Raw genomic sequence first — 22,642 nt, 5'->3', positions numbered from 1 at the left:
CCACTCCCAATTAAATACCCCATTTTCAAACTTTCCCCTTGATAACATGTGTCTCCTACTATTCCTCTTTCTCAGGTACTTCTTTCCCATCACCTTCATGGTTTAGTTTCACTTTCCTGGTTCCTGCAGTTCCATCAGGATAAAATCTCACACATAAGGATTTGATGCTAGAGCCACAAATGAGGGAGAACATACCTAGTTTGTTTTACTGAGTCCCTGTTACTTCACTTAGTGAAGTTTCCAGTTCCTTCCATTTACTTGCAAATTTCATAAATTCCTCTTTTGTTACCGCTGAGTAGAACTCCATTGTGTACATGTACTTTCATTTTATCCGCTCATCAGTTGAGTGACAATTTAGTTGCTTCAATTTCTTAGCTATTGTGAAAAGAGCAAAAACAAATATGTATAAGTATCTCTGTAGCAGGATGAGTCTGATGGATATATGCCAAGAAATGGTATAACAACATCAAAGGGTTGATTCATTTTTAGTTTTTAAAAAATTTTTAAAATTTTATTATTTTATGTTGTGTGTGTGTGAGTGTTTGGCCTATATGCATGTAAGTGCACCCATGTCATGCAATGCCTGAGGAGGTGAATAGAGGGCATCGGATCCTCTGGAACTGGAGTTACAGATGGTTGTTAGTCACCATGAGGGTGCTGGGACTCGAACTCCAGTCTTCTATAAGAGCAATCGGTGCTCTTAACTGCTGAGTCATCTCTCCAGACCCTCATTTTTAGTTTTTTAAGAGTTCTCCACACTGCTTTCCATACTGGTTTCAGGAGTTTGCAATCCCACCAGCAGTGAATGAGCATTATCTTTTCCCCATGTCCTCTCCAGCATTTGGTATCATTTGTTCTCTGAATACTAGCCAGTCTGACTGGGGTAAGATGAACTATAAGAGGTTTTGATTTGCATTTCCCTAATTACTAATGATGTTTGACCATTTTAAGGTGTTCCTTAGGCATTTTTAATTCTTCTTTTGAGAACTCTCTGATCAGATCCTCAGCCCATCTTTATTGTGTCATTTGTTTGCTTGATTCTTTGTTTCTTAAATTCTTTATATATTCTGGATGTTAATCCTTGTTAGATGTGTCAATGGTGAGATTTTCTCCCTCTCTATGGACTTTCTCTTGACTTCCTTGGTTGTTTTTTGCCATAAAGAAGATTTTTAGTTTAGTGAATTCCCACTTGTTGATTGTTGTCCTTAAATCCTGAGTCACTGACATCTGATTTACAAAGTCCTTTCCTACACCTATATCTTCTAGGGTGCTGCCTAGGTTTTCTTCTAACAATTTCAGAGTTTCAGGTTTCACACTGAGGTCTTTTATCCATTTGGAGTTGACTTTCATACAAGGAGAAAGATAAGGGTCTAGTTTCACTCTTCTACAGGTGAAGATCCAGTTTTGCTGTACCATTGTTGACGATTCTGTCTTTCCTCCTTTGTGTGTTGGTGGCACTTTGTCAAATATTAGGGAGATGAACTTGCAAGTACTCATGTTTGGGTTTTCAATTACATTCCATTGATCTATGTGTCATTTTTGTACCATACCATGTTAAATTGATGACTCTGTAATATAGCTTGAGATTGGGTATCATAATCAGGGCTTTGTTTTTTTTGTGCTCAGGATTGCTTTGTTATCTGCAAACTTTTGTGATTCTGTATGTATTTAATTTTAGGATATTTTTCTACTTCATTGAAGAATGTCATGGGTATTTTGATTGGGATTGCATTGAATCTAAATAATACTTTTGGTAGGATGGTTGTTTTCACAATATTAATTCTTCCAATCCATGAACACGGGAGGTTTTTCTATTTCCTGGTATCTTTCTCAACCTCTTTCTTCAAATATTTAAATTTTTATTGTAGAATTCTTTATTGTCTTTGGTTTAGTTTATTTATAGATACTTTTTGAAGCTATTGTGATTGGGAGAGTTTCCATGAACTCTTTCTCCAGTTGCTTGTTCTTATTAAATAGAAAGGTTATTGACTTTTGTAGATTGATTTTTCTAACCTGCCACATTGCTGAAAGTGATGGTCATTTCTTGGAGTTTTTCTGGGGGAATCTGTGGATCTCTTATGTAAATATCATGTCATCTGGAGATAGGGATAAATCGACCTCTTCATTTTCAATTAGTAGGCCTTTAACTTCCTTCTCTTGTCTTCTTGCTGTAGCAAGAGTTACACACTGTGTGTTAAAAAGGAGTTGAGCCTGGCATGGTAGTGCACACCTTTAATTCCAGCACTTGGGAGGCAGAGGCAGGTGGATCTTTGTGAGTTCGAGGCCAGCCTGGTCTACATAGTGAGTTCCAGGACAGCTGAGGCTACAAGGAGACCCTGTCTCAAAAATTGCTCCCCCCCCAAATAAAAGAGGAGTTGAGATAGTGGACAGCCTTGTCTGGATGCTAATTTTAATGGGAATGCTTTCAGTTTTTCTCCATTTACCATAATGTTGGCCATGAGTTAGTTGTATATACCTTTAATTATGTTGAGGTGTGTTCCTTCCATTTCAATTCCTTCTAGGGCTTTTAACATAAATGTATGTTGGATTTGGTCAAAAGCAGTTTCTACATCTATAGTAATGATCATGTAATTTTTGTCCTTAATTCCATTTACATGACGTATTACATTTATTGACTTACATATATTGAACCATCCCTGAATCTCTGGAATAAAGCTGATCATGGTTGTTGATATTTTTTGATGTGTGTTTGTATGCACCTTGCAAGTATTTTGTTAAGAATTGCATCTATGTTCTTTACAGATAGTGGTCTGTAGTTTTATTTTTTGTTGTTTTATTTTTACCTGGATTTGTTATCAGAATGATGCTGGCTTTATAGAGGAGTTTGGGGGATTCTCCTACTGTTTCTATCTTTTTTAATAATTTAAGTAGTTCTGTTTGTACATCTTATCTAAATGTCTGGTAAAATTCTGTTGTAAATCCAACTGTGCCTGGGCTGTATTAGTTGGGTGGTTTTGTATTACTGTTTTAATTTCCTTATTTTTGATGGGTCTGCTTAAGCTGTTGATCTCTTCTTGGTTTTGCTTTGGTGGCTCTCATGATTTTAGATATTCATCATTTATTTTATGTTTTCTGATTTGACAGGATAGGTTTATAATCTATTCCATTATAATGTTCTGGATCTTTGTGGTATCTGTTGTGATGTTTTCCCTTTCATCTTTGATTTTGTTGATTTGGATTTGCTCTTTCTTTCTTTTGGTTAACTGGGGTAAGGGTCTATCTTCTTTATCTTTATCTTTTCAAATGACCAGTTCTTAGATTCTTTGTATTGTTTTGTTTATATTTCATTAATTTCTGCTACATTTTTTGTTATTCTCATCCACTAGGTTTGTTTCATTTTTTCTTGCCTTTACTGAGTGTTGATTTGCACTGTCATTTATGTGTTCTTTTCTGATTTTCTAATGTAGGCACTTAGAACTGTAACCTTCCTTCTTGGGACTGCTTTTAAAGTATCCTAGAGGTTTTATTGTGTTGTGTTATCCTTTTCATTTAGTTCCAGGAATACTTTTATTTCTTTCTTAATTTCTTCTTTGTCCTAGTCATCATTCAGGAGTATGTTGTTTAATCTCTGTGACCTCATGTGGTGACAAGAGCCTCTTTTGGTATTAATTTAAGCTTTATTATGTTCTGGTCTGATAGAGTATATAGAATTATTTCAATTTTTTTGTAGTGTTTGATGTTTGTTTTGTGCCCCAGTATACCGTAAGTTTTAGAGACAGTTCCATGTGGTGATATGTAGAAAGTGTATTCTTAGGTGCTTCTGTGGGAAATTTTGGTAGATTTCTGTCAGGTCCATTTGATGCATGGTATATTTAATTCAGATGTCTCTCATTTATTCTTTGCCCAGTTGACCTATTTAGTGTAGATAGTGTGGTATTGAAGTTCCCTACTATTACTGGGTTGAAGTTAATCTGTGATCTTAAAGTCCTGTAGTACTGCTTTTGTTTTAGTTTTTTGGGTTTTTGTTTGTTTTTTGTTTTTCTTGGTCTTTTTGAGACAGGGTCTCCCTGTAGCTTGAGCTGGCCTGGAACCCATTACGTACACCAGGCTGGCCTGGAACTCACAGAGATCCACCTGCCTCTGCCTGCCTCTGAGTGCTGGGACTAAAGGCGTATGCCACCACGCCCAGGGTCATAGTACTGCTTTCATGAAATCGGGCGTAGGAGAGTTCATTGCATATATGTTCATCATTGTAATATCTTGCTCATCAATTGTTCCTTTGATCAAAATGATCTCATCCTATTTAGCTCTTCTGTTTCCTTTAATTTGAAATATAATTTGGAAGATATTATCCACCCATGGTTGAGGGACCGTTGCAGAACAGGGGTATGGAAAGATTCTAAGAGCTAGGGTTGGTTCATAAACATAAAGAAGCAGAGGCTTTCAGGTCACTGGAAGCTTGCACATATGACCTTATTGCAATGCTGGCATTGAGCACAGGACCCATGCCAACTCAACCAGACAAGGGCCCAGAGGGGAGCAAGGGAAATGGGTGGCAGGTGAGGAATTATTGGAGACTGATCACTACTGGTAAGGGAGAGTAGGTCATACCAACGATCTTTAGAGAGGCTGACTAGACTCCAGTGGATGAATTTTCACTGAAGGACATCTGGGTACAAATGCTTGGCTGAATAGGCTTACCATGTCTAGTGGAATATATGAGCTCTGGTGGACAGAGGGGTTGAGGAGGCATGAGTTTGGAAGGTGGGCTAAATTTGATTAAGAACTGTTGTATGAAATGTACAAAAGGTCAATAAATTTTTTTAAAATAAGTTTTCATATTCTTTGTTTGAGCAGTCTAATTCTTCATGCAGTCTCAAATGGTGTGCATGCAAGGAAAGGTTAAGGGATGAGCTAGGGTTTGGCTAAAAAGTCCCTTCCTACCTCCAATTTTATTAGATTCTATTTTCTGTCACTTTTTTTAGTTAGTTTCACTAGTGGTTTATCAATTATTTTCATCAAGTATTTGATTTACTGTATTATTTTTTTGTTGTGTTTTGATAATTTCTGTTTTGTTTGTTATTTCTTTTCATCTAATGCATTGTGTTTAGCTTTCTTTGATGATGGAGAAATTTGACTTGCATTACTATGATATTTAAATGATATCTTTTGGATATTTTATGTTTAGACATAAACTTCCGTCTTCAAAGTGCCTTAGCTGTATCAGAGATTTTCTCATAGGATGTACTATCATTTTCACTTTATAGGAAGAATTTGTAAATTCCCTCCTTGATTATATCAGTGGCCCAAAATGTAGTCAAATGAGATTGTTCAATGAACAAGTATTTGTGCACATTCTTTTGTTTCTTTTCTAGTTAATTGTAGTTTTTCCACTGTTATTTTAAATTATACTAAGAATTTTATACTTTTTTTAGCTAATGCTTACTTTGTAGCTAATAATATGTTCTTTTGGAATAAAATTTCTATGTAAATTTTGGAAGAATTTTTATTTCATATTTCCTGTATGAAACATTTTGTTGATTTCACTGAATTTTTTCATACAGCTTTCAATAATGATTTTTGATCTATTTTTCACACTTTCATATAATTTGAGTGTAAATTTCTGCACATGTCTATTTGGATTCTTAAATAACTCTTATTTACTTTTTCTTTTTCTCTCTCTCTCTTTTTTGGGGGGGGTGTTTTGGAGACAGGGTCTTCCTGTAGCCACAGCTGGGCTGGAACTGACTATGTAGACCAGGCTGGCCTGGAACTCACACAGATCTGCCTGCTTCTGCCTCCTAAGTGCTGGTACTACAAGCATGTGTGTAGTCTGGAAACCACTCATTCCTCCAAAAAGCCTGAGTGAGAGGTGAGTGCAGGGAACCCTGCAGAACCAGCAGAGGCAAGATTGGAAAAGGGAGAGAACCAAGGGTGCACCAGTCTGGAGCTGGGACCAGGAAGTATGTCCATGGGGTGAGACCACGTGGGGCACCAGCAAAAGCTAATGGAGACTGTGGGCGGGGCTTGAATGATGTTAAAGTTATTAAAATTTCATCTTTTCGTAAATCGCTCCCTCCCTGTCATATAAACCATGTGAAACCCAAGATGAAAATGTGTTATGCCGATTTGGAAGCCGGTGTCAGGACCACAAGACACTGTGAGAGTGAGGGTGGGTAGAACAGATAGCGGGAAGGGGAAAATTTAGTGCGACAGTGTGCCACCATGCCCAGCTCTTATTTCCATTTCTTACGTTGTCTTTCTGAAACTTCCTGCTGTAAATTTATTGAAAATTTTGTCTGACTTTGGTTTATAACTGAAATCCCAATAGTTGCATTCTGCCCCTTGACTGTTTCTCAGGGCTTTTGGAATTTTTCTTCATGACTATTACTTTTTCATTATATATCTCTGAATGTGTTATTGTCTCAGCTGTATTGTTCATGTGTGAAATGTATCTTTCTTCTTTGACTCATATAACGACTTCAACTCTTTAAAAGATGTCATAAAATTAATATAGGAGAGAAACCTTACAAATGTGAAGAATGTAGCAAGTCATTTACTGAGTTGTCAGCACTTAGGAAACATTACAAAACTCACACTGGAGAGAAACTCTACAAATGTGAAGAATGTGAAAAGTTCTTTACTCGCATATCACATCTTAGAAAACATCAAAGAATTCACAATAGAGAGAGAAACCATACAGGTGTGAAGAATGTGACAAGTCATTTACTCAAATATCACATCTTAGAAAACATTAAAGAGTTCACATATGAGAGAAACCCTACAAATGTAAAGAATGTGAAATGCCTTTTCATCAAATAGCAAATCTTAAAGCACATCAAAGAATTCACACAGGAGAGAAACCCTTCAAATGTAAAGAATATGGCAAATCATTTACTGATTGCTCAACACATAGGACACATTTCAGAATTCACACAGGAGTGCACCCCTTCAAATGTGAAGAATGTGGCAAATCATTTACTGATTACTCAACACAGGATACATTGCAGAATTCACACAAGAGAGAAACCCTATGAATGTGAAGAATGTGAAATGTGTTTTCATCATATATCAAATCTTAGAACGCATTAAAGAATTCACACAGTAGAGAAACCCTACAAATGTGAAGAATGTGAAAGATCTTTATTCAAATATCACTCTTAGAAAACATCAGAGAATTCATTCAGGAGAGAATTCCATATAAGAGTGAAGGATCTAACAAGTCGTTTACACACATATTGTCTCTTAGAGCACATCAAAGAACTCATATCGCACAGAAACCCTAGAAATGTGAAAAATGTGAAAAGTCCTTTCATCAAATATCAAATCAAAGAATTCATACTTTAGAGAAACTATACATGTATGAGAAATGTGACAAGCCCTTTACTCAAATATCTCTTAGAGTACGTCAAATAGTTCCTATTGGAGAGAGACTCTAGAAATTCAAAGAACTTGAGAAGTCCCTTACTCAAATATCATGCCTTAGAATACACCAGTGAATTTATACTAGAGAGACCATAAAGTGTGAAGAATGTAAAAAAAATCCTTTAGTCAAATGTCAAATCTTAGAATACATCACAACATTCATAGTGAAGAGAAACCCTTCATAATGTGAAGAAGGTGACACATCCTTTAATCATATTCCACTTCTAAGAGAACATCAGAGAATTAACAGTGAATAAAACACTACAAATGCAAGTAATGTGGCAACCCCTTTCTATGTTGAATATTAGATTTCACTGAGAAGTCTTACTGAAGAGACACTATACAAAAGTACAGAATGTAACAAATAATCCAGCCTGTACTAAATACTTAGAAATCATTACAGAATCCATGCAAGAGAGAAACTTCTAAATATAGGAAATATGAAGACTGTAATAAATATGTAAATGTTAGAAATATATTGAATTTTAGTGAAGATGAAACAGATAAAAATAATGTAGCAAACTCATCATTAAAAGCTATCTCTAATTCAACATGAGACAATTCATATGTGGGAGAAACTGAAATGTAAAGACTCTCATAAGAGTTTTACTTGAACTCTAAATCTTGTTGAACATCACAGAATCCATTGTGTAAAGAAACTGTACAGCTCAAAGGAATGTCAGCCATGATTTAAGTAGAACTCAAAAACTTAGAACACATCAGAAAATAGAGACCTCACAAAAATCTTAGATAAAAGTCTTATCATTTATTTACCATCAAAGAATTCACACTATGGATAGACTACATAAATATTAAGACTGTGACTCAAAGTTATTAACAGAACTCACATATGGATGTGTGAACATGTTCCAGAACATGTACAATTTAGAAATCCCAAAAGCATGTAAAGAAAATCTGTCTTTACACTGTAAAGTGTGAACATTATGTACACAACCTCAAATCTTATCAGTAGAAAATTCATAATAACAAAGACCATGGCCATAGCTAAATAATGCAGTATGCCAAATTACACTATTGTGGAAAATCAAATCAAAACAATGGCATCAGTCACTAGTATATTTTAATGGAATAGTGTATGATATTTACTTAAACTTAACTGCATTCTTTTTAAACAACGCTATTCCTAGAAACGAATCTCATTGAAGGGAAACCTCCATAATTTAGTTTGATCCCCATTTAAATTGTCTTATGTAGGCAGCATTAATATGATTGTTTATAATAATTGTTGACACAGATCAGATTGAATGTATTGCATATTAGAGATACTTCATTAATGTTCTTGTTTCAGGAATAATTCATTGCCATAGAAAAATTCTTCACAGAAATCTGAATGTAGATTTATGAGTAATGAGAATGCATTTTAGTGTGATGTAGAGTTTTCAGAAAGCATTCTGATTTACTCAAAGAAAAAAGACAATCGAGTATTTAAGAAGAATCATAACCCATGTTTCAATGAGGAAATATGTGGCCCAGTACATTAACTTGGTAATAAATAATAAAACTGAAGAATAGTTACATGTTTTCAGCACTGCTTGATGTAGTGTAAATATATAGAGCCATCACAGAAAAGTGAAAACTATTATTAGAAATTCTGCGATTTTAACAAGGTTCTATCCTCTTGGCATTTTAGCCTGTCTTTAAAAATGTGAGGTAATGAACACTAATACTTATATGTTAGAGCATAATATTGGTTTTAATGCCTTTTGTGTGCATATTTACTGACTCACATGTACTTTATTTCAAAATGTCTTTTAAACTCTGTATGCTTATTTTAGTTAAATAAATAGAAATTTTATACTCAATGTTTTAACCCAGAGCTCCAACTAAAAATGTGGTCTTCCAACAATATGAATCCTGCCTGCTTCGTTTTATTCTACAAGAAACAAACACTGATTGCAACACTAATCTTATAAAATGTAAAATACAGAAGAATGGTTCATAAGACTCCTTTATACTGAGGGCATTAAAATTCAAATAATATGCAATATATTATTACTAAAGTTTATATTTTATATAGAGACAGTAAGGTGCATATGACCAAATCATATAACAAAATAATTAAGCCCATAATTTATGGCTTTTTAATTTATACTTTTAAAACTAATGCAATAGTCTTCTTTGCATCAATTGTCTTTCTGGACCACTTCACCATACAGATTCAAATGTTTATGCTGAGAGAAATTGCCAACTACATTAGACTCCAATTCCATTTAGCAATAAGAAACAGTAGTAGGATGATGCATGTAAGCCTGTAGCTTTTCCACTATAAACAAAACAAACCACACAGTTTCACAGGAAATAGTGTATTACTGTCCTTTCCCCTTTACAGTGAGAGAATACATGATAAACCTAATAGAAAAGTTATGATTTCTTTAAGTTCAGTTTTCCAGACTCTTGGTCATGTTGTTACATTAATATTGGCAGTGGTGACACAAATTAAGTGATTTTGGAATCACGTGGTATACAAGCCAGTTTTCCTCTTGACAGTAAAGTTAATGACTAGAGAGAGAGGGGCGAAAGGGGGAGAGAATAAGGTGGGGGAGAGAACAAGCTTTCACATGACAGACACAGAATACTTGCTTGACAGTTAAAAATTCATGACTGACTTTCTCTAAATGGGGCTGTACGCTTCAATAGCTAGAACACTATATTTAGAGCTTCATAAACAAGTTTCATTGGTCATACCTATCAATACTGAAAACAAATTATTGACTATTCAATGTAAGAGCTTTAAGGAGACATTTCACATACATAACTAAAGTTTCATTGTTTATTATACAACTCATAATTAGCAGCATTATTGGGGATCAAGAACCTGCGGCTACACAGGACACAGGCCTAAGGCCTAGGACTGAAATTACTACTGATATTTTATTAAATTGACATAATATTAAAATGCCTCCTAATGAGTTATTGTTGTACATAGTGATTATTATATCACCTTACTCTCAGCGATTTTTTCAGTAGAAGGCAATTAACACAGAGACCCACAACTAACAATGCAGAGAATGAGAGACTGTGGAATGCTCATCTCTAAATGGGACACTGATATCACATTCCATACCCCAAATCTCAGGGACTTTTTCTGAAATTAAGAGCCAGAGGTGGTGGATCACTACAAGGAACATTATTTTCCAGAGAGCAGGGCAGTTGTACATATGACATTACAGCAATTGTTACAGCATGCACAAAGCCCACTAAGACGTAAGCCAAATAAAATTCCATAATGGACAGGAGGAAGTGCCCAAAATTCTCAGCACTAGCTGAGAACCTATTGGCATTTGCTAGGATCTGGAGGAGGAAGACTGAGTTTAAGGATGTGTCAACTGGTAGGTCAACCATGCTGCAGGGAAGGTTCCACCCCAAATAGTATGTGGGCAACACAAATTTGACTCATAGGCTACAAAAGAACAAAAAGAAATTTGAGGGTATAGAGAATTGTTGATTATCTGGAAGAAGATAGGAAAGAGAAATCTGATTAAAATACATTGTATGAAATTGTCAATCAAAATATAAATAAAAGTGAAGCGTCTTAAATGATTTTTTTTTTTTTTGGTGTTTTGAGACAGGGTCTCCCTGTAGCCCCAGCTGTCCTGGAATTCAGTATGTAGACCAGGCTGGCCTTGAACTCACAGAGATCCCCCTCTCTCTGCCTCCCAAGTGCTGGGATTAAAGGCGTGCGCCACCACGCCCAGCTTAAATGATTTTTTAAAACTCGTTTTCTCTAAGGTACTATGAGAATTACAATGATGGTAATGCCATTATTTGAACTTTTGCAATGACTCCATTAACAAATATAAAAACTAAGTTACATTTTGTAGCTTTTATCAAAGAAAGACTGTGGTGATTTGGATGAAAAATGTCCCCCATTGTGTCTCTCTATTTGGACACTGACCTCCAGTTAGTGTTGGTGTTTAGCAACGGTTAGGTGATACAGCCACTCTGGAGAAAGTTTTCCACTCGGTGTGAGCTTTGAGCGTTTTTAGTTTTGCCCCACTTCCAGTTTAATCTATCCCCTTCTGTTATTGTTCAGACCTGAAAATAACCATGGAAAGACATGGGAATGCTCAGTTCAAAGAAAGCAGAGGGCTCAGCACCTCCACGGCAAAGAGCCTCGAATGCCTCTTTGCTTTTTTTTATTGGCCTTGTAAAATAATTATATCATGTGAAGCAGAAGCACAGTACATGATTTCTCATAAGATACAAATATTTTTCCCAACTATTATCTGCTCCTTATCTCTAAGGACATTCTGGACTTTGGAATAACAAGCACAAGATGAAGGCTGCCGTGCTGGTCGTTTTGCTGGCCAACACCTTCACACACCTGCTTGTGTGCAAAGAACATTATGGCATTCCTCCAACTTGCTTGTGGCCTTCCAAAGTTTCCAGTTAACTGTGTGTTGTCCAATTTAAAGTTGAGCCACCTGCATTTTGCATTATGAGGTGGCCATGAGCCTTTCGGGGCCAAGTATTGGAATGTGGTGGTTTCAATGAGAAATGTTCATCATAATTTCAAATACATGAATACTACATCCACAGACAGTGACACTGTTTTCAGAGCTTTAGGACATGCAACCTTGCTTGAGGAAGTCTGTCACTGGGAATGGCCTTTGAGAGTTTATATCCTTGCCCCACTCACAGTTTATTCTGTCTGCTTTCTGTTTGCCCATTAACATGTGAGCTCTCAGTTTTAGCCTCCTGCCACATTGTCTCCCCACAATGATGAACTCTTACTCTTCTAGAGCTATAAGGCCTAATAAACACCTTCTTCTATAATTTATCTTGTTCCTTGTGTTTTATCCCAGAAACAGAAAAATAACTAATACAATGGCCTTAGGTATTATTACATATGTGTGAAAGTATAGTGCTTCATGAGTTTAACAACAATGTATACTGTTGCTTCAGAACATTCTAAAGGGACTGTCTCTGTGCATGCACAAGAACAGAGAGTTGCTTTTCTGACATTTTCAGGCATATTGCTCACAATCTTAAGTTGACAGAGATAAAAAATTGCCCCATTTCCTTCTTTGAGAATTTTTTAACTTCAGTATGCCTATATATGAATTATCTTCAAATCGTTATTCAATCAGTGGTGCACTGACCTTTGGACTCACACAACAAAGGGGAATTCCTCATCCTTACATATTCTCCAAGATGTCAAAGATCTTCTGTTTATCTGTGCCCAGAGCCTTTCACAGAAACAAACCTCGATAGATTAGATGAGTCTCTGAACCTAAGCCTTGAGTATGTGACCACAGAGGGAGACTGATGAATGTGCTACATGGTTCTCCACTCACCTAAAGGATCCTGCCCTTTATTGAAGAACTGGTGCAGAACTCTGATGTTTCTATTTGATTCATTTCCCCTACAAACTAGTTTATAGGACTTGTCAGTGTATTTTGTGATTACTCTACTACTTTATCTGACCAATTATAAACATTCAACATAGCATACAATAAAATCAAGTTCCAACCAAGCTGGAAGTTTCTTTCATGTTGTCTAGCACTCAATGTGGCATGCAGATGCATTGTCAGTGCGCATGAGTACTGGAACAGCATCGTGCAGAGATAATTTTAAATTTCTGTAAAATCAGAAAAATAATTTTTCAGGGGCTGGAGACATGGGTCAGTGGTTAAGAGCACTAACTGTTATTGAAGAGAACCTGGGTTTGGTTCCCAACATCCACATGACAGCTAACAACTGTCCATAACTCCAGTTCCAAGGGATCCAACACCCTCTTCTGATCTCGGAGGACATTGCATGACATACATGTAGACAATACACACATACACATAAAATAAAAATATTAATAAAAAATAATTGCTCTACAATAGTGTAATTGCAATCCTGGATATACACAGAAAACAGATGAATTGAATATGGGCTAGAGAAATGTACTCTACCTAAATTTTACAGCACTATTTACATCATATGAAGTCAATTATAAAGTCTAATAACACATGAAAGATTTAATAAAATGTGATATTTCTAAAAAATATATGTCATATATATGACATTTTCTCATATATGAATTTTCTCATACATGGCATTGTGATTGATCTGGTGGGAAACAGGTAGAGGAAGTTCAAACACAAGAGCTACATGGTTTTAGTCATAAGAAAAATGTGCAAAAATACAGATGACAGATGTTGAAGATATGATAGTTGTTTCATTGGATGGGAAGTATATAGGCTAATCAAAAGAAACAATATTTCTTATGGCATAACTAGTTTGTATAGTTTGATGCCACAATCAAGTGAATATAATTCTCCAACATGTATTTTATATTTTAAAATTGTTAGGAATGATGAATTTGCATGTATAAAACATAAGGTAGGATAAAAGTATTATATGTGGATATATTAATTGCTCTGATTAGTTCCAATGTATATATAAAATAAAATATCAGTGGGTACCTAAAACGTAGGTGAATTTCTCAAATTCACATTACATTACTCCTCCTACATCTATAATTTGTGGATTTGACTTTTCAATTGTATTGTAAAATTTCTCCATATTCCCTTCCTGTGCTTTTTTTTTTTTTAAGGAATTTTTTATGTTTTACCTGCAACTATCTTTAACGTTGATTTCTGGAAGACAAATTTTTTTTTTATTTTCTAATATGGCAAAACCGTCCTCTAGTGGTGAGAGCAGTATGGTGCAGGCTGCACTGAGCTGGATTGGCAGGCTTCCTCAGCCAGTTCATGAAGCAACCACTGTCTTTCAAAAACCAAAATTCCTGTAGGATCACCCCAAAAGTGAAAATTGTTAGTAAAATTCCAGGTATTTAACTGGGAATAGGGAAGATCTCAGAGAAAGGGTAAAGAAAGTTTTTCAGTGTTATTTCATTTGTATAGTGAAGGAACAGATTATGCAGCTTCTTTTGAATGCTCTCCAGGGTGACCTTCACTGAATCAAACTGTAGAAGAATTTCATATCAATGACGAAGATGCAGCCTGAATTCCATTGTTGTCTTTTCCTAGGATGGAGTGTGTTTTCTTTTTTATTAATCCTTTTCTTTGATTCCTGATCCAGTTTCTCTACCCTGTTTTCAAACCCTACATTCTGATCTGTGTTCCTGATCTATTCTGTTTGTAAGGTTTTCCATTGAACTTTTAAATTCAAGTTATTGAGATTTATATTTCTTGCTTCATTTGTTTGAGTCTTTATTCTATTTCTTTATGGAGTTCAATTTTCATATCTTGCCTAGTCCTCATTATTTCATTCAGCTATTTGCTTGTGTTTTGGAATTGGTGTTTTTCATAGTGTAACTGACTGACTTGGTTTATCATATTGTTTTGCTTTGGGATGGGAGCTGTGCATATGGATTCGGGCTGTTCATGATTCTCTCCTTAGCCAGGAGGAAGGAATCTCTAGATCAGGTTTCAAGCTGGATATTTGTAGTCACTCTAGATGACAAAACCCAGGCTGGGGACCAGGTAGCAGAGAAGATCCAGGTCTCTGTAATGACCAAGTGAAATGCCTGTGTACAGTGAGTCCATAGCTAGACTCCCAAAGCTATGTGGTAAGTAGCTTGCGACAGGGTGGGAAGGATAGGGTCTCAGTGAGGCTGTGCCATGACCTCCAGTCAGAGGAGTGATGGGGAAAAAAAGACTGTGTAAACAGGGAAACCTCAATGGACTTAGAGGTGCGACAAGGAATGGGTGAGGTCAAAAGACAGACATATTTTGAAGGGGTGGGGTGGAGTGATCTGAGCCAGGGGAGAGGTGGTGAGGCTCCAAAGGCAGGCTGGAAAATGGGGTCTTGCTGGGGTCTGCATACAAACTGGAGCCAGAAAGACCACATGTAGCAGAAAGCAGTGTGGTGCAGCTCTAGAGTTTGGAAAAACCTGGTGGTGTCTCGTAGGGATGCAGAAACCCACTCAAGCCACAGGAATCACATGGATTGGTATTGTGAAGAACTGGAAGCTGGAAGGGACTTGGAAACTCACCCTGGTCAGAACAACCTACATGCATAGAAACTTGGTGAGAAACAGGCAGGGGAACTTCTCGACTCATAGGAGGTGTGGAAAGGAAAATTCTCCTGATCAGAGGAGTGGTGTGCCCTGGAACCCTGGCACTGGTATCCATGGGACACTCAGCACTCAGAAGAGCTATGGGAACCAGAGGCAGGGTGGGGAAATTAATCAGGATTTTAATCATTTTTTATGATTATTTTTCAAGAAGAAAACTAGCTCTGAATATTCTATGTACACATTTGGGTGCATTTTTTTTTTAAAGTAAAGCTTAGATCATATGAACTAGGACAAATTCTAATTTTCTAAAGTAAATTTAATGGTTGTCAAAATATAGTCATAAAAATGTCAACTATGCTAATTCATGTATTGATATTTAAAACCATGGAAGAGTAACATGGAATCTATAAGATGTACTTCAGATAATTCTTTCCTTTCCTTGCTGTTGTGGAAAACACAAAAGTCTTCCAATTGAAGTTTGTCCATGCATTCTGACTTCCATGTTCTAAATCCTCCATAGTTAAGAGGTTAGGATTTGGACCCAGGGTCTTGGCATCTCCAGAGAACTTTTTACATTTTAGGCAAGTAAGGAAACACTGCAGGTTTGGTTGAATCAGCCAATACATTTTAACTTCCCATTAATGTTAAAAGAATACACTCTTTTTGATATAGAACACTCAAAAATGTACATTCATTTTTCTTGAGGTCTTAATTTTAGGTCTTAGAGTCCATAAACACATAGTATGCATGCTGAATATTAAGACACTATGCTATACTATTTTCTGCAGCGTGACTCGGTTCCGACCCGTGGAAAACTGCCACGAAGTACCTGGATTGAGGAGTGGGGCCATGGATGAGGCAAGCAACAAGAGAAATGGAGACAAGACAGGGCTCTGATCAAGTCTCGTTTATTGCAGCTCAAGCATGGGGTTAAATAGAGAATGAAAACAAAGGAGCAAAGAGTGAGCAATCATATCAGCCAGAACACAGGGGCCCAGATGTACCCTAAGGGAGGAATCTGAAAGGAGAACAAGGCCGTGGGCCAAGGCCATGGGCCCAGGGCCGTAGGCTCTGTCCTGTGCCTGTGGGAGGAGAATGGGAAAGAGTCCAAGGCTGTGGGCCAAGGCCGCGGGCTCTGTCCTGTGCCTGCAGGAGGATGGTAGGCAGAATGGAAAGTCACCAACTCAGGTGTGTCAGCAGTTTTGAGAAATGGCTGAGCCTCAGGCTCCCAACAATTTTCACAATTAGGAAATGCATTATATAATGGGTCTATATCAGAAAGCATCTCTTGTATAATTTATAACTCATCTCCATCAGAAAAATGTCTGTAATGCTCTTTGGTCTCCTTAGTTCAAGAAAAGCACTCTCTTCATGGACACATGTTCAAACTGTTATTTTTATTTCAGGCTGTGTTGACATTCAGTGATGTTGCTGTGGACTTCTCTGAGGAGGAGGGGCAAGGCCCAGACCCCACTCACAGGTCTCTGTATATAGACCTGATGGAGAGGGATTACATCAATATGGTTTGGGTGATGAGAATACATTTCTTGCAGTATTCCTTATTCATACTCAGTGTCATTTGTCAAACTTCTCTGCATGTGTGTCAGCTTTGTGTGAATGAGTGTTGCATCTCATAATAAAATGAAATTCTCAGAGAAAAGAGCATTTTCACAATAATTTGTCTATTGTTGATGTTTGTTCTTCTGGGAGGTATTATGTTTCTTCCATTTTTGTTTCCTGATAAAGTCAAGACACTCAGTAACATGTAATGTTGTCACCCTAAGCATAAAGTTCCATTTATACCCTTGAATTTTCAGAGCTATAATTAGATCTAGAATTCAAGTTATACAAACTTGATATATAATGCTTCCTAAATATTATCAAGGTTCTGAAGGAATATTATAATTGGGGAATCATTTGTAGACTCCCGTATTATGATTTCTGTTTATCTATTGAGCACAGTAGTTTAAAACATACCCAGGTACTTTGTAGGGCATCTCCTTTTAAGAGGCAGGTAGTACACTAAGTTAAGTCCTGGTTACCTGCCTGGACTGAAACAAAGAACCCAGGGATGTGAAGGGATGGGGACAGTGTAGCAAATGTCCCAGGTAGGTTGGAGTTAATGAGGCATCCCCAAGTGAGAGGCTCTAGTGAAAATACATTCTGCTCACTAGAAGTGTGTTCTCCAGAGGTATAGGCAAAAGCTAGCAGTGACTATTGGTGTGCCACGGGAGTGATCTGATATGGCGGGCTCTGAGCCAAGGCACTGGGTGCTCATTTCTTTGTAAGTTCTCCCCTCCCCCAATCCCTTCCCCATGATAACAATAAATGCACACAAAGATATGTTATATTGTTTTCCTGATAGCACAAGAGACCCAGAGAGAACTCTGGCAACAAAATAATTTTGAGACTTCCACTGAAAATCATCTCAAGATATATCTTATTGTAGATTTTAGAATACTTTTGTTATTATACTTCATCTATATAGGAATCAATAATAGCAGAAAAATATAATTTTGAATCTGCATGTGAATGATTATGTCCCTATATCATTCCTTTCTCAAATTTTGGGTCTTTGAACCAAAACCATATCATTTTCATTGGTATAATTTTAATATATTGTAAAACTGGGAAAACTGATTTCTCTGGGATATTTTTAAAAATTTCTCCCTCTCAGAATTTTGGAGAGTTTTGTAGTTCCTTCAGATTCTACATCATTTTAGGATTAATTTCTCCATATCTATGAATAATTCCAGGAGGAATTTAAAAAACAAAAAAACAAAAAACAGGACCCCTTGTAGCCCCGGATGGCCTGGAACACACTATGTAGACCAGGCTGGCCTGGGTCTCACAGTAATTTTCCCTTTGTTTTACTCTCTGTTCCACTCTGTCTGGTCATTCATTAAGGTCTATGGCTCATTTCAATTGGTTTTTGTAAGGTAGAATAGAATCAGACTGGGTTTCATTCTTCCATATGTGGATATATTGATTCCAGCAATGTTGATTGATGAATCTTTGTGTTCTGCACCAGAAGTTTTGGCAGTTTGAGGAACTTATACAGTCAAAGTTCGTGGGTATGGTTCTAGATCTTCTGTTGCACTGGGATATCTGTCTACTTTTTTGCCACTACCTTCTATAGCTTGTTTCTATGGCTCTGCAGTAAAACCTGTAATCACATTTTGCGATTACATGAGCATTCCATTATTTTCTTAATTTCTGTCTAAACTTTCAGGATGGTTTGTGACTCTGTTTAAACTTTAGGATGTTCTTGACTATTTCTGTGAAGTATATCATGGGATGTTTGAATATTATGGAGTTTGAACTGATCACATAAGTCAGTAATATTACAGTTTTCATGATATTACGTCCCATTCCATGCACTTCGGATATCTTTCCATTTTCCATCTTCTTCAAATCCTTAAGAGGATTAGAGTTTTTATTGTACAGGTCTCTAATCTGCTTGATTAGTTCAATCACGGAGTTTTTTTCCTTTAGTTTCCTTTTTTAGCCATTTATTTACTATTCAGTTTTAACTTTATAAACACCGATAACATGTACTGCCAAAAATATTTTAATTGGCAGATTATATAGACAACCAAAATTATTGTTTTCGCCAAGTGTGGTGGTGCACGCCTTTAATCCCAGCACTTGGGAGGCAGAGGCAGGTGGATCTCTGTGAGTTCAAGGCCAGCCTGGTCTACATAGTCAGTTCCAAGATAGCTGGAGCTACAGGGAGACCCTGTCTCAAAAAGACCAAAAAAAAAAATATTGTTTTCAAACAGATGCTCAATATTTCCTGGTAACATTTGCATCACTTCTTTGTTACATTTAAAAAATTTTTCATTTTGATATTTAATAATTTTTATAAATTTTCACAAGGCATAGTTATTATATTTATCTCTTACCTTACTCTCTCCTATTCCTCATAATCTACATCTTCTGTCCAATTTTTCACCCTCTTATTTCATGTACTTTGTAGTGGGGCTCTTGGGCAGGAAGCCAGTCTGTTATGTGATCATAATTATGATAACCATGTCATACCAAAGGTAGCGTTTTATATATCAGCTCCCGATTCCTCTTCTTTTATAATCTCTCTGCTCTTTCTTCTGCACTATTCCGTGGTACTTGGACTGTGTGTGTGTGTGTGTGTGTGTGTGTGTGTGTGTGTGTGTGTTTGTATGTATATATGTATATATATATGTATATATAAATACACACACATACATTTTCAAAATATTAGTATTAGATTCCTAGTTAGAGTCTGTGACTTTCCCAGTCATAGGCTTTTGTTCAGTTTTATAGTTCCAGGCTTTTCTTCTGTGGTTAGTGCATGGAATTTGGTCAGAAGGCATTTTGTTACCCACAAACAGCCTTGCCACTATTGCACCTGTGGGTATAGTTTGCCTGGCAGGTTGGTACTGTAGCTCATAGGGTCCAAAACTGGGGAAGATTTTTGGTGACTATTCTCACATAGCAACCTGCATAGAAGCCTTTGTCTCTATGAATATTACCCATCAAGGATCAAAGATATGTTTAAGAACTCTGAACGCTCTGCAGATTTCTCAACATATTCTCTTTTGGCATGTAAAAAACAACTGGTTTTGTATGTGCATTTTATACTTTATAAATATGGTTATCAGTTGGACACAGAGGCAGAGGCAGGCAGATCACTGTGAGAACAAGGCCAGCCTGGTCTACTAGTGAGTTTCAGGCCTGCTGGGCCTACAGGAGACCCTGTCTTTAAAAAGGTGGCTATCAGATCTCTGTTTTCTTATGGAGCTTATGGAGTATTTCTTTTCTTTGTATTGTGGAATTCTACTGTCTGCAAATTGCTATAACTTGTTTTTTTTATTTTCTATAGTGACTCTTTAAAATCTTTCTCTTTCATTCATGTTGTCAGTACCAGTGGCTGCACTAGTTTCAATTATGGTTGTCTTTTTCTGACTAGAGTTTAAACGATTCCAGTTGTTTTCTCCATTTAGAATAATGTTCAATTACAGTTTGTAGCATATAGTCTTTATCATTTTGAGGTATTCCATCTGCTCTCAACTTTAAAGCTTTTAGAGTCAGTAAATTTGAAATTTTGCCTAAAATATAAAGCCTTTATGTATCTACTGACATGTTCTCTCACTGAGTCTAGATATTTCCTTTATTACATTTACTGATTTGTACGTGTTGAAATATTCTTCCATTACTGGGATGAATTCAACATAAATTCAGTTTCCAAATAATAAGTACAAATTTCTATGTCTATACACATCCATGAAACTGGTTTCTATTTTCCTTCCTAAGTATTTGATTGTCTTGTCTTCTATAGTGAGCTTTGTAGCATTCCTTTGCACTGTTCTTTGAATTGTTACTTTATAAATTTCCTTTGCTTTGTTCTTTTAATTGTTATTTTATAAATTTCAACCACACCCTGTAAGAAAATAGGAAGTGGAACAAAACAAGAAGGAAAGAACATCCACAGATCAAGCAGGTTTATTAGAGAATTAGCCTGAGAGGGCACCTCCTCATGGCCCAGGGTCCAGAGGACAACAGCTTCCCTTACAGATCAGAGTGCTTACACTTCTAGGCAAGGAAACAAGATAAGTCAAAACAGTATTTAAAAAAACTTTATATTTATTATTTTATTTTATGTTATGAGTATATGGCCTACATATATGTAAGTGCACCCATGTCATGCAATGCCCATGGAGGTCAAAAGGGGCGTCAGATACGCTGGAACTTCAGTTACAGGCAATTGTTAGTCACTATGTGGCTGCTGGGAACTGAACCTGGGTCCTCTGCAAGAGCAGCCAGTGCTCTTAACTGAGGAGCCATCTCTCCAGCCCCCTGAGCAGCATTTCTTTTATGAAGAAGAAAATCTTTAGCAAGAATTTTCTAATTATATTTCTTATAGACTTAATCCTAGAATCTTGAAAATGTGATCCCTCAAACTCTTAAAGAAGCATGGCATTCTGAATTTCTTAGATCCAGGTGGTACTCTGTTGGCTTGCTTTATAAATAACCTCTCCTGGGCTACAGGGATGTGCCCTCTCAGGTTAATCCACAATAAACCTACTTGTTGTGTTGATGTCAATTCCTTCATCAATTTTCCTCATTCCTATTTTCTTACATTTGGCACCAAAACCTCTGAGAGAATTCTGGATATGGTCACCCTCCCACGCCTAACTAATTGATCCTCCCTCCACCCCCTGCTTGAATTTTGGCCATGTCCTTCTCTGCATTTATTGAGATGATCATATAAAGTTATGTCTTTAAAGTCTGTTTATGTATTATTGAACTATCCCTGCATTCCTATAATCAAACAAAATTGATTATGTTGGATAATCTTTTTGACATGTCTGTATGTGGTTTGTAAGTATTTTATTGAGTATTTAATGTACCAATTAAAATATTTTTGGTAGTACATGTTATCGGTGTTTATAAAGCTAAAACTGAATAGTAAATAAATGGCTTAAAAAGGAAACAAAAGAAAAAAAACTTCATGATTGAACTAATCAATGCATCTATGATCATTAGGGATGTCTGTGTGTATGTGTGTCTTTGTCTGTTTTTTGGTATTATTATATTAACTTTGTAGAAGTTTTGGAATTCTCCCTCTTTCCTGTCTTTTTGAATAATTTATGCAGTTTTGGTCATACTTCTTTGAAGGTCTGGTAAAAAATTGATGCTAATCCATCTGAACCAGGGCTTTTTTTTAATCAGAAGGCTTTGTATTAGTGTTTCAACCTCCTTATTTGTTACAGATCTAATTAAGATGGTGGTTTGATTACATCTAGAAATTCTTCCATTTATTTTTGATTTTGTACTTTAAAACAGTATAGGTTTTTAGTGTGATCCCTTCTAATGTTCTGGATTATGTTCCTTTCCATTATAATGTTTCCCTTTTCATCTCTGATTTTGATGATTTGGGGTTATCCATCTTTTTTTTTATTGTCTTGGATAGCTTAGTTAAGGGTCTATTTTATTTATACTTTCAAAGAAACAGCTCTGGGATTTATTAATTCTTTGTGATAGGTAGAGAGTGGGAGAGAGCGAGTGGATGGAGGAAGGCACCGAGGCACAGATGGAATTCTCAGTGGGATACAGCTTTATTTCGCATGGGGCACCTTTCCCTCGGGGAAGGGAAAGATGTCAGGGAAGGGAAGGGAAGGATTTCAGGGAAGGGAAGGGAAAGATGTCTGGGAAGGGAAGGGAAAGATGTCAGGGAAGGGAAGGGAAGGATGTCAGGGAAGGGAAGGGAAAGATGTCCAC

At 36.5% G+C, this 22,642-nt stretch overlaps 1 protein-coding gene and 1 long non-coding RNA gene across 2 annotated transcripts in view; both read left to right on the top strand.

Moving 5' to 3' along the window:
* LOC103745506 (zinc finger protein 160) overlaps nt 1-22,642 on the top strand; it is an 87,514-nt gene that overhangs the window by 43,972 nt on the left and 20,900 nt on the right. Inside the window, 4 exon segments of the mRNA XM_008847429.3 lie at nt 6,488-6,645; nt 6,648-6,940; nt 6,942-7,106; nt 8,869-8,892. Of these exon segments, the coding sequence (XP_008845651.2) occupies nt 6,488-6,645; nt 6,648-6,940; nt 6,942-7,106; nt 8,869-8,892 (640 nt within the window).
* Nucleotides 14,329-16,306, top strand: LOC115072768. Its single transcript, XR_003851782.1, has 3 exons — nt 14,329-14,396; nt 15,274-15,392; nt 16,171-16,306. It is a non-coding gene; the product is annotated as an uncharacterized LOC115072768 (long non-coding RNA).

Source organism: Nannospalax galili, unplaced genomic scaffold (assembly GCF_000622305.1).
Source record: "Nannospalax galili isolate Female #2095 unplaced genomic scaffold, S.galili_v1.0 scaffold4, whole genome shotgun sequence".
In the NCBI taxonomy this organism is placed as follows: domain Eukaryota; kingdom Metazoa; phylum Chordata; class Mammalia; order Rodentia; family Spalacidae; genus Nannospalax; species Nannospalax galili.
This window is presented reverse-complemented; position numbering and strand designations above follow the sequence as displayed.